General features: G+C 43.7%; 1 protein-coding gene across 1 annotated transcript; it reads right to left on the reverse strand.

Annotated features, from left to right (window-relative positions):
• Positions 1-224: 224 nt before the first annotated feature.
• LOC121166713 (isocitrate dehydrogenase [NAD] subunit beta, mitochondrial-like) lies at positions 225-1,688 on the reverse strand. The gene is given in 3 exon segments (XM_040995969.1): positions 225-352; positions 620-1,592; positions 1,594-1,688. Coding segments are annotated over 3 exon segments (1,149 nt in total). The 3' UTR covers positions 225-271.
• Between the last annotated feature and the right edge of the window lie 10,202 nt (positions 1,689-11,890).

Here is an 11,890-nt window from a genome sequence, read left to right on the forward strand (position 1 = left end):
ACGGGGTTAGGGTCTCAAAGCTTTGGGCCATCCTCGACTGCTTTCCCAGGCCACAAGCAGGGAGCTGGATGGGAGGCGGGGCTTCCGGGATTAGAACCGGTACCCTTATGGGATCCTGGCACGTACAAAGTGAGGACTTCAGCTGCTAGGCTACTGTGTCAGGTCCCATAGATAAATATATTTTTAAGGTGATTAAAATTATATATATATATATATTTTTTTTCTCAGTATATTGTTTTTATTGAGTGCCATACATGACCAGGGGCAGGGCCTATGGGTGGGGCAGGGCAGCAATGACAGCCTCAGTGAAGTCGTGGCAGGTGGCATAGCCACCCATGTCAGAGGTGCGAACCTGTGGGTGAGAATTACCATCATCCTGTAGACTGGGCCCTGTCCCTAACAGCCCTCCACGAGCAACACTGTTCCCTAAGGAGCCAGCCCCAGGACGACCTGGGCTCTGCCCAGAGGCGAGTATGGTCCACTGCACACAAGGGGTGTATGGTCCCGGTGAGGTTGGGAGGACTAAGGGGCTCTAGCCACCATGGGGGTGCAGATGGCCGATGACAGACTTGATGAAGTCGGTTGTGGTGCTGTAGCCGCCCATGTCTCGAGTCCGCACCTTGCCAGCTTTGATCACCTTCTTCATGGCTTCTGCAATCATGCTGGAGTGATGTTCGAGATTGAGATGCCGCAGCATGTTGGAAGCTGACAGCAGCATGGCTGTGGGGTGGGCGATATTCCTGCCCACTGCCTGGGCAAACCGGTGCCGGACTCCCGTCTCAAACACAGCATACTCAGCACTGTAGCTCTCTCCAGGGACCACACCAGCTCCCCCGACCAGGCCAGCAGCCAGGTTATCGATAATGTTCCCATAGAGATTGGGCATCACAAGGACATCAAACTGGTAAGGGTTCTGCACCAGCTGCATGCAGCAGTTGTCTATGATCATTGTCTCAAACTTGATTTTGGGGTACAGTTCGGCAACTTCCTCACAGCACTGCAGGAACAGCCCATCCCCAAGCTTCATGATGTTGGCCTTATGGACAGCTGTGACCTTGTTCCGCCCCTTCTTGGTGGCATAGTCAAAGGCAAACTTCGCAATGCGCTGAGACTTGGTTCGAGCGACAATCTTCAGGCACTCAATCACGCCCCTGGCACTCTCATGTTCCAGGGAGCTATACTCCCCTTCTGTCTGTTCTCAAATGATCACCAGGTCTAGGTTGTTGTGCCGAGTCTTGTAGCCAGGAAGCGACTTCACGTGGACCACATTGGCAAACAAGTCCAACTTCCGCCTCAGCCGCATTTCATAGGAGGCTAGTTCTCCTTTATACTCCATCGGACTATGGATCTTTCCGATAATGGCCACCTTGTTCTCCTTCATGGAGCTCAGCACCTGCTCCAGCTTCTCCTCCGAGGCCATATTCTGCACCTCGCTCAGGTGATGCTCCTGGAATTCCACTGGGACAGCCGCAGCCTTGAACACCTCCTTGACGGCGTGCATCAGCTCAGGCCCCACGCCATCGCCCGGCAGCATGGTCACCGGAAACGCCCCCTCCACCCTCACATCGTTGGCCTGGCTCGCCGAGGCAGCGCGCCGCCGCCGAGGTACTCAAGCTTCTCCATGCGCCAGGGCTGCGGGCGGCGACCAGCACTCGGGTCAGCCAGCGGACACCGCTCAGCGCCACCATGTCCTCCGCGGGAAGTCGCGCCGGAAGTGACGCGGCAAGCGTGCAGTGCCCCCGCAGAGCTGACGTCTTGCTCTGTCGCAGCCCGGGGCTCCGTGGGCACTGCCCGATCCTCCTCCTCTTCCTCCTCTTCCTCGTGTTTTTCCTGACGGGAAGATCTTGGATGTTTCAACATGTTGTCTCTTACGTCATTTTCTGGAACAATATTGTTACAGGATTTTTGACTCCGAGTATGGCAGCAACCTCAAATTCTTGTCTCGCAAGAAAGAAGAATTTTCGTGCGGACACAGTTTAATTTTAATGCAAGATTTATTAGAAAAGCTGAGAAGAGAAGACTCCCGTCCTAGCGACGGGAGGGGGTTTTGAGATAGAAAGGAGCCCTACCCCCTGCCATAGTGGCAGGAGGAAAAGAACCCCAGTGCTCTGCCATAGTGGCAGGAGGACAAGAAGTTGAACCCTCTGCCATAGTGGCAGGAAGAGAAGAAGAACCCCTAAAATTATATATTTTAACCTCTGCTCTGTGGTTTGAAGCTACTGGAGGTTTCTTTCTCCTTTTAAATGCTTATTTATTTACTTTGTATATTTGGCTCACAGAGACAGAGAGACAAATGAGAGAGATCTGGTTCATCACTGGTTCACTCCCCGAATGCCTGCGATAACTTGGGCTGGGCCAAGCTGAAGCAAGGAGCCAGGAAGTCACTGTGGGTTATCCATGTGGCTGGCAGGGATTTACCAACTTGAGCCATCACTGCCACCTCCCAAGTCTGTATTAGCAAGATGCTGGGGTTAGGAGTTGGAGTTGGGTAGCAAAGTCAGGCATTCAGACTGTGGGGCGCTAGCAACTTAAATAGTAACTTAACAGCAGCTAAACAGCCACTCCTGTGCCGGAGTTTTTGGTAAGACTTATTCATTTTTTTAAAAAAGATTTATTTATTTATTGGAAAGTCAGATATACAGAGAGGAGGAGAGACAGAGAGGAAGATCTTCCATCCGATGATTCACTCCCCAAGTGACTCAACGGCCGATGCTATGCTGATCCAAAGCCAGGATCCAGGAACTTCTTCTGGGTATCCCACGTGGGTGCAGGGTCCCAAGGATTTGGGCTGTCCTCGACTGCCTTCCCAGGCCACAAGCAGGGAGCTGGATGGGAAGTGGAGCTGCCGGGATTAGAACCGGTGCCCATATGGGATCCCGGCGCGTTCAAGGCGAGGACTTTAGCCACTAGGCCACGCCGCCAGGCCCTCATTTTTTGTTAATGTCCCTTTTATCACTGTTATTGCTACTGCCCACTAATAACGAGGATCTAGTCCTTATTGTGCTTTCATTAGTGCCTTGGGACACATGCTGGCAGTTATTCCTACATGAAGATGCTGGGCACTGTTTTTCACCACCCTAGCATCACATTGATACCTTTGCTATATGTTCGTTAACTTCATATGGAGGAAGGTTTGCTATCTTCCACCGCCCCCCCCCCATGATGGACTGTACTCAAGCAGATGCATAATGAAAATTTAGTGGAAATTAATATGTTCATAGGTAGAAACAGAGAAATAAGTCCCCATGTATGCACTACAAGGATGAACTCAGAACGAAATGACTGATAATCTCCTACATTGTTGGGAGACACCTCAGTGGCAGCATGATGCACTTGTGAAAATTCTCAAAAGACACCCATGGTAAGACTGGAGGGGAGGGCCCGGCATGTTGGCGTAGTGGTTAAAGTCCTCACCTTGCACGCACCAGGATCCCATATGGTCACTGGTTCTAATCCCGGTGGCCCTGCTTCCCATCCAGCTCCCTGCTTGTGGCCTCGGAAGGCAGTCAAGGACAGCCCAAAGCTTTGGGACCCTGCACCAGCGTGGGAAATCTGGAAGAGGTGCAGCACTGTCTGTTGCGGTCACTTGTGGAGTGAATCATCAGACAGAGGATCTTCCTCTCTGTCACTCCTCTCTGTATATCTTCCTTTCCAGTAAAAATACATAAATCTTAAAAAAAAAAAAAAAAGACCGGAGGGGAGAACTGAAGGGACGGGGGAGCTTGGGGAAGAGGAAGGGAGACCTAGTGCCACTATTAAACTGTATCATAAAATAATAAATAAAAAACAAAACAAGATTTATTCATTTTTATTTGAAAGCAGATCAGATTAATGGAGAGAAGGAGAGAAAGATTTTTCCATCCACTGGTTCACTTTCCAAATGGTTTCAATGGCTGGAGCTGAGCTGACTGGAAGCCAGAAGCTAGGAGCTTGATCCAAATCTCCCACATGTGTGCAGGGCCCCAAGGCTTTGGGCCATTCTCTGCTGCATTCCCAGACCATAAGCAAGGAGTTAGATGGGAAGTGGAGCAGCCGGGACACAACCAGTGTCCATATAGGTAGGATTCTAGCACTTGAAGGGAGAAGATTAGCCAGTTGAATCTTCATGCCAGGCCCCTGTGCTGGAATTTTAGAGCATGACCTTTTGGTTTCTTAGAAAAAATTACTTTGGTTATTTTTTTTTAAAATGATCCTCATGGGGCCAATCTTGTGGCATAGAAGGTAAAGCTGCTGGCAGCCTGGCATCCAACGTAGGGGTTGGTTTGTGTCTTAGTTGCTTCACTTCCACTCCAGCTCGCTGTTAAAAACCTGGGATAAAGCAGCAGAAGATTGCCTGAGTGCTTGGTCCTCTGCTGTCCAGAGAAAGCTTCTATCTCCTAGTTTCAGCCTGGCCGAGGGTTAGCCATTTTGGCTATGTGGGGAGTGAACCAGTGGATGGAACATCTCTTTCAAAAACAATCAATAATTTTTTTTTAAAAAAACGTCTTCAACCTTATTCAGAAATGATGACCAAACTATATGATATTTTTTGCCTTATCCTATTCCATGTCTCCTTTGCTTTAACTTAATGTGCACAATCTCTTCTAGAGGTGCATATATCACCTTCCTTTTTACAGATGATGCAGATGCAGAGAAGTTTAAAAAAATGAAAATGTGCTCAAGTTATTTGCATGGTAGACCTGGGATTTGGATGTAGAGCTGGTTGGTTTCCCTACTGTCAGTGAAAGTACTTGCACATGCTTCTTACACACACACACACACACACACACACACACACACGCACACGCACACACACATCCCTACACCCCATTCCAGAACCTGATTTAGGAGGCAGGGCTCAGGAACTGCACATTCAGTCAAATTTCTCAGCAATACCAACACAGGCAACCTAAGTTCTCTGCACTGGAAAACAGCATTTTGGAAGAATGCAAGATGGCAGAATTGGGTGAGGACATGTCAAAATGAATGGACAAATATTAGCCAAGGAGAAGCAGAGAGAGTGTGATCCCGGGAAATAGGTGAGGACAAAATGACAGCAGAGGGATGTCTGGAGACCCATGAACCCCAGGAAGCAACAGAGAAAGCAGAGTGGCGCTGCAGTGAATAGATTCCCCAGTGGTGATTGGAGCTCCACCAGCAGCTGGTGGAAGGGGAGATCACCAGGATTTCAGGAGGTGAACCTAGCCATAGAACTGTGGATGCTGCTGATTTTTTTTTCTTTTTTCATTTCTTTTTTTATTTTTGACAATCTTTACATAGTTAATTAAGGCACAAAGGTTCAAGGGCTACAGGAAAGTGGGTAAGACTATTATTTTCCACATTGGTTGTTGTTTTTTTTTTTTTTTCTGTATCTGAGGTAAAAGGGGAGATAAAGGGAGAAGCCCCACCGGGCCTCCCACCCATCCCAGGTCCTTGATGTGGGGCATGCTCCGAGGGTCTTGCTCAGGTGGTTTTGATAATTCAACAGTTCTGAATTGTTGCCAATCTCATCACTCCAAGCACAATGAAGTTGCTGCAGAATCCACTGATTGACATAGTCCACCTTAGAGTCTCCATTTGCCCAGTTTTTCACTGCCAACACATGGCTGGGGTGATTTTTTTTTAAATCTCCAAAAAATATGTCCTACTTAATGAAAAAGGTGGAACAGTGGACACAGGCCCTGTTGTAAAAGGGGAATATGGCAGCACATTTGGTGCTCTAGCAGAACAGAACTAATTGGACAACCACCCCAAATAAATGATGACAGCAAAAACTATTAGTGAATGGAGGCAATGGACACTGCGGGGAGGGATGAAATTGGCAGCATTCCAGAACTATCCAAACGACTTGGACAGAACCCTTGGAATATGTACACACTGAGACTATGGGTTGATATGAGGTGGTGGTTCCTCGTCCCTGTGTACTGGGACCTGTGCAAAGTCATAAGTGGTTTCTCCCTTTGTCTTTCCCCCTCCCCCTTGAAACAACAATAAGAAACAGCAAATTTGGAAGCAAGGAGTACACCCAATTTTCCCTAAAGCTCAATCCTTTCCACCCTCATCCACCATGTAATCATTATAAAGGATAAAAAATATATAAAACAAAAAAGAAAAAAAAAAAGAAAAAAAATCCTGATCATGAGCAGAAGCAGTATGGCAGAACCCTAGTGTTTCAGTGTGGGAACAGGGTGGATTTCACAGCATAGAATCCCAGCAGAGCCACATTGGGTGCCATTTTGACTGTCCGTGGCAAAGGCTCTCGGGAGGACAGCAGTGAACTGAGCTTGTATTGAGTTAGGCAAGAATTTAATTCTGGCTTAAGGCATTGCACTGGTTCCAGAACCTTTCACCTGACAGATGCAAAATACACCCCCCCCACCACATTAATACATGGAACTTTCTCCAGGGTTGATCACATTATAGAACACAAAACAAGCCTCAGCAAATTAATAAAAAAAAAAATCCAAAAGATACCATGCATCCTCTCAGACCATTATGGAGTGAAACCAGAGACCCACAAGTCCAAATACCCCAGAAGATATGCAAATACTTGGAGACTGAACAATATGATGCTAAATGGACAATGGATTATAGAAGAAACGAAAGAGGAAATAAAAATGCTCTAAATAAATGAAGGCATCAATACAACATATCAAAAACTGTGGGACACAGTCAAGTCAGTGTTAAGAGAAAGCTCATTCCAATTAATGCATATGTCAAGCAATGTAAAAGGTGCCAAGTAAACAAGTTAACCACACATCTGAAGTGCTAGAAAAACAACAGCAAAACAATATCAAGATTAGTAGGAAGACAGTAATAATCAAAATAAGGGATCAGTATAATCAAAATAGAGACTAAGAGAGCAATACATAAGATCCATGAGTCAAAGAGCTAGTTCCTTGAGACAATCAACAAAATAAATTCCTTACTAGCCCGACTAATTAAAAAAAAAAAAAGGAGACAGAAGATACAAATCAACAGAATCAGAGACAAAGAGACAAAAGGGAAATACAGCAATGGCTGCTTTAGACATACTTGGAATAATTGGGAACTATTACAAGCAACTCTTCGACAAGAAATCAGAAGACCTAGAAGAAATGGACTGATTTTGGACACACACAATCTACTAAAACTGAATCATGAAGCAATTAAAAAGTGTAAATATCCCTACGACTAGGACAGAGGTTGAATCAGTGATTCAATCCATCCCAATAAAAAAAGCCCTGGACTGGATGGTTCCATTCTTGAATTCTACCAAAGATTTTAAGAATAACTTACCCCGATCCTCCGCAAGATATTCAAAATGGTAGAGAGGCAGTTGTTTCAAAAATTTTCCATGAAGCCAATATCACCTTAATACCAGAGCCAGATAAAGACACAACAGAGAGAGAGAGCGAAAACTATAGACTGATATCCCTGATGAACATAGAAGCAAAAATTCTCAACAAAATACTAACCAACAGTATCCAACAGTACATCAGATAGACCTAGAAATGGGATTCATACACAAATCAATAAATGTTATATATCACATAAACAAATTAAAGAATAGAAACTCTTTGAACATTTCAATGGATGCAGAGATAGCATTTGTTAAACTCAACATCACTTTATGCTAAAAATCCTAAGCAAGATATGCATAGAAGAAATGTTCTACAACACAGTCAAAGCAATTTACAAAAAACCACAATGTCAGCATCATGCTAAATGGAGAAAGACTGGAAGCTTTTCCTTTAATATCTGGAACTAGACAAGGATGTTCACTTTCACCAATGCTATTCAACATTTTATTAGAAGTTCTCACTAGAGCTATTAGGCAAAGAAGAAAAAGAAATTAAAGAAATTCAAATTGAATAGGAGGAATTAAAATTATCCCTGTTTGCAGATGACATGATTCTCTACATAGGAGAATCAAAAGACTCAATAAAGAGACTATTGGAACTCATAAAAAAGTTTGACAGGGCAGCAGGATGCAAAATTAACACAAATCATTGGCTCTAGAATGCACAAATAACTCCATGGTTGATAAAAAGTTTACAAGTACAGTCCTCTTTAAAATAGTAGAGAAGAATCATAAATTACCTTGGAATAAACCTAACCAAAGATGAAGAAGGCCTTTCTGATGATAATTACAAAACATTCAAAAAAGAAACAGAAGACATTAAAAGATGGAAAAATTTACCATGTCTCCATACACAGTCATATGTCCATCATGCAGGCATGGACAATGACAGAGTCCAGCATCCTATTGTTAAGATATGATAAACAGTCTTCCTGATGTTGATTTTGTTTAATTGCTTTTCATTAAAAGGGATGCATAGTAACTGTGCAATGGAAACTATCCTATCAAGATGTGAGGATACTTTGCACTATGCATCTCTACTTCCATACAAAGATAGACTCCCAATGAAACTGTTTACTATGTCTTGAAAACCCTATTCTTCTTACTACTGGTTGCCTATTCCCCAGCACTTCTAGGTGCTTGTATGAGAGGCTGAGTCTGCTCGGATGAAAGACTCTTCTGGTTGGTGGCTCAGAGTTCTGGGCTTCTTGAGTGTGGGAGGAAGCTCTGGCTTAGCCCAGAGAAACAGGATAATTCTTGAAGACGCTTTCTACTTCACAGGGCAGAGATCTCTTAAAGAATACACCTTAAGCCTGAAAATAAAAAGTTATGAATCTGAAAGCCAGTTTCAGTACTGCATTTCTCTATGCTATTAGGCATAGAGAAAGGATAGTCACTCGATGGGATGCTCCAGCAGGTAGGGTAGCCTTAGTAACCTATCCGCGGATTTACAGAGGAATGAGATAGAAGAACGAAGGGGCAGCATGCCATTCCATTGAGAGCTTGGGGGACACAGAAAGGTTTCCTGAAATGAGCAATATTTAAAAAAATTACTTGGCACACTAAGAAACCTAATTCTAGAAGCTGAAAACTCAGAAAACTGCTTCCATGATTGTATTCTAACACTACAAATTATGCTTCAACAGCGGAAGCAATAGAATGCTCACCGACGTCTGAGGAATCTCCCCTCCACAGACCTCGTTTGCAGCAGCTCTGTAATAAATCACATTCGGTACCATATGGTTGTAGTATACGATGTGTAGGAAAACAACTATGGTATTTACACTTAAAAGGCCAAAGCCCAGCAAAGACAAATAAACTGTCCCTATAGGACCAAAAGCTAAGCTGAATGAATTTAGCATAGTGATTTCTTGAATTGATATTTATCAGATAAGCAGATGAAAATAATTTTGGAAGTCCATGAATATTTGAAATTACATTTTAGTATAATTTATAGGTGATGTTTCAAAACAAAGAAATTTGAATTTGCTACATTTTGAGTCATGTTTCTATAGTTCCTGTTTGCTTTGAGTCAAGCAGAAGTTGTCATTTGACCCTTTGCTAGTTCCTCAACTTTGTGATAAATGAATCAAAATGACTGAAAATAGAATCTCTGTTCATTGACAAGCAAGCTTCATTAATTTCTTAAATACATAATTATTAAATTGAAATGATTTAAAAAGGAACCATGTGGACTCTTAGGATGTTTATCCCATCCTCTGATAATGATCACGGTTGTTACCAGGTTGAGCAGTTAAATAGGGAATTCTTCTTATTGTTCTTTAGACTGATTTCTGAGCATGAAAGGGAGAAGGAAGGAAGAAAAGAAGAAAGGGAGATTAGGAGCAGGCAGAGGGGCAAGGAGGGAGAGACACCCTACACCTGTGAATAGATCCCCGCAGAATACTCCTGGAGGCTGAGTCTTTCACGAGGACTGAGTCTTCTGCTTAGCTTGTGCTGCCGGACAGAAGCCCAGCAACAGTCTGTTCCCTCTCCCAGGCCCCTGTGACTTCCCCTCCAAACATCTTATTTTGCACCTAGGGATTGTAAATGCAGCATCTTTCCAGACAGGAAGCAAGAGCATCTCTTGGTCTGCCTGTTTTCAGAAACAGCTGACTGCTCCTTCTCCGCTCTTAGCCTTGGAATGATTGTCTTGCCGTTTCGTAAACCACATCTCCAGCCTTGCTAGACTCAGCTTCCTGAACTGTTTTCTCTAGTTCCTGTCTTAACTGCAAAGCTGCTGAAGCTACCGCGTTTGCCGGGGGTCCTTGCTGGAGAGCTGCACTAAGCACAGAACTGGGGGGGCGGCGGGATGAAAACTGCTTAATCTTGCCCACCAAATTCCCACCCCTTTCTCAGGGCAGCACTCAGAAAAAACTTTTCTGGAGGAAAAAAGTGAGATTCATTTTTACAGTGACTGACCATATGAGGACATGATAATTCAGTGCTAGGAAGAGGCTGATATAAACTGGTCAAAAAGAGGTAGTGACCGAGTTAATGACCCATGCGCTCATTCTGTCTCATTAGTGAGTCTATGTTTGTAATCACTCCTGCAGAGAGAACGGTCTCAGAAAAGAGTAAGGGAAAAGGGACATCTCAAATGTTGGGATGGATCTCTTTATTATGCGGGAGTCTCCTAGCTGCAAATAACAGATCCTGATTTGGGCAGAAGTGAGAATCTCGATTCTATTTCTTGTTTCCTTTGAGGAAAAATGTGACTTTCCATAATTTGTGATTCAACCATCCACAGTTGGAAAACATTCAGGAAAAATTTACATCTTCACTGAACGTACACGGAATTCACTTTTCTTGTCATTAGTCCCTAAATAATAAATCATAGCATCGATTTACATGGCATTTGTACATGAATTGTAAGCAGTCTTGGGATGCTTAAGATAAAGAGGATATGCATAGGCTATATGCAAATTTTATGCTATGTCACATAGATAATTGGAGCTTCTGTGGAGTTTGGTATGTACAGGGGGGATTCTGGAACTAACCCCCTATGCATTTTGATTGTCAGCTCAGCTTGAGAGAGGTTAACATTATTGGTCCAATCGACTATGATTGGGGAGGGATCATATTGTACACGTACGGCTGGCAGAAATCCTGCTCTGGCCATCTGAATGCCAAGGCATTGAGGGAATAGATATGGTATTCCCAGAGCTGGTCTGAACTGTATTAACTTCAAGATTCTTCCTCCCTTTCATATATAAGCTTGCAAAGATCCCCCACTTCAGATAATCTAATTGTATCATATAAATACCAATTACATATATGGCATACATTCACCCCTTATACAGTATGCCCCAAATTCATATCTGCTGTGGAATCCAGAAGATTTTACTCTTTTATGGAGCTAGCATTAGGGTTCAGCATTTTGGGGGTATTTCCATTGCTCTTCTAGTTCAGTCTAAGTTTTTTTCTACACGTGATTTCCCTCTATCTTGTAATCTATTGACTATTCAAGGAGAAACGCTTTTTAACACACCTGATAGAAAATGGTGGAGGAAAAATTTGAATAGCTTCAATGGAGACCTCCCACAGGAAAGAGTCGTTGTGATAAAAGGTACAGAGGGTATGCTTTCTATTGTTCATAAATTACAGAATCCCACAATCTCAAGGGCGTCTCATCCTGTTGCTGGCAGGAGAGAGTTCCCAGGTTGGCTGACCTTGCTGTGTCAGATCTAACTGCTAGATTGCTCTCACCCAGTGCCTTTCAGGGATATTTGAGAGTGGCGTTTTAGATGATGTGTGGGTCTATATAGATAATTCAGTCCACTTTCTATTGGTACAAATAATTAGATGTTAGGAGTATTTTAGAAGCTGGATTTACTTTGCACTGCAGGAAAAGCAAATCTTTCTTTGTTATTTCTGTTGACTCCACTTGCTAATAATCTCCATCAAAAATCACATGCATATGTTTTTTCTTCTCTTGTTGAAATATACATATTTATTTAATGGGCCCAGAAAGGTATCCTAGTGGCTAAAGTCCTTGCCTTGTATGCACCGGGATCCCATATGGGTACCAGTTCTAATCCTTGCGGCTCCACTTCCCATCCAGCTTCC

This window comes from Ochotona curzoniae, unplaced genomic scaffold, assembly GCF_017591425.1.
Source record: "Ochotona curzoniae isolate NIBS_2020 unplaced genomic scaffold, NIBS_Ocur_1.0 contig_1071, whole genome shotgun sequence".
NCBI lineage: Eukaryota > Metazoa > Chordata > Mammalia > Lagomorpha > Ochotonidae > Ochotona > Ochotona curzoniae.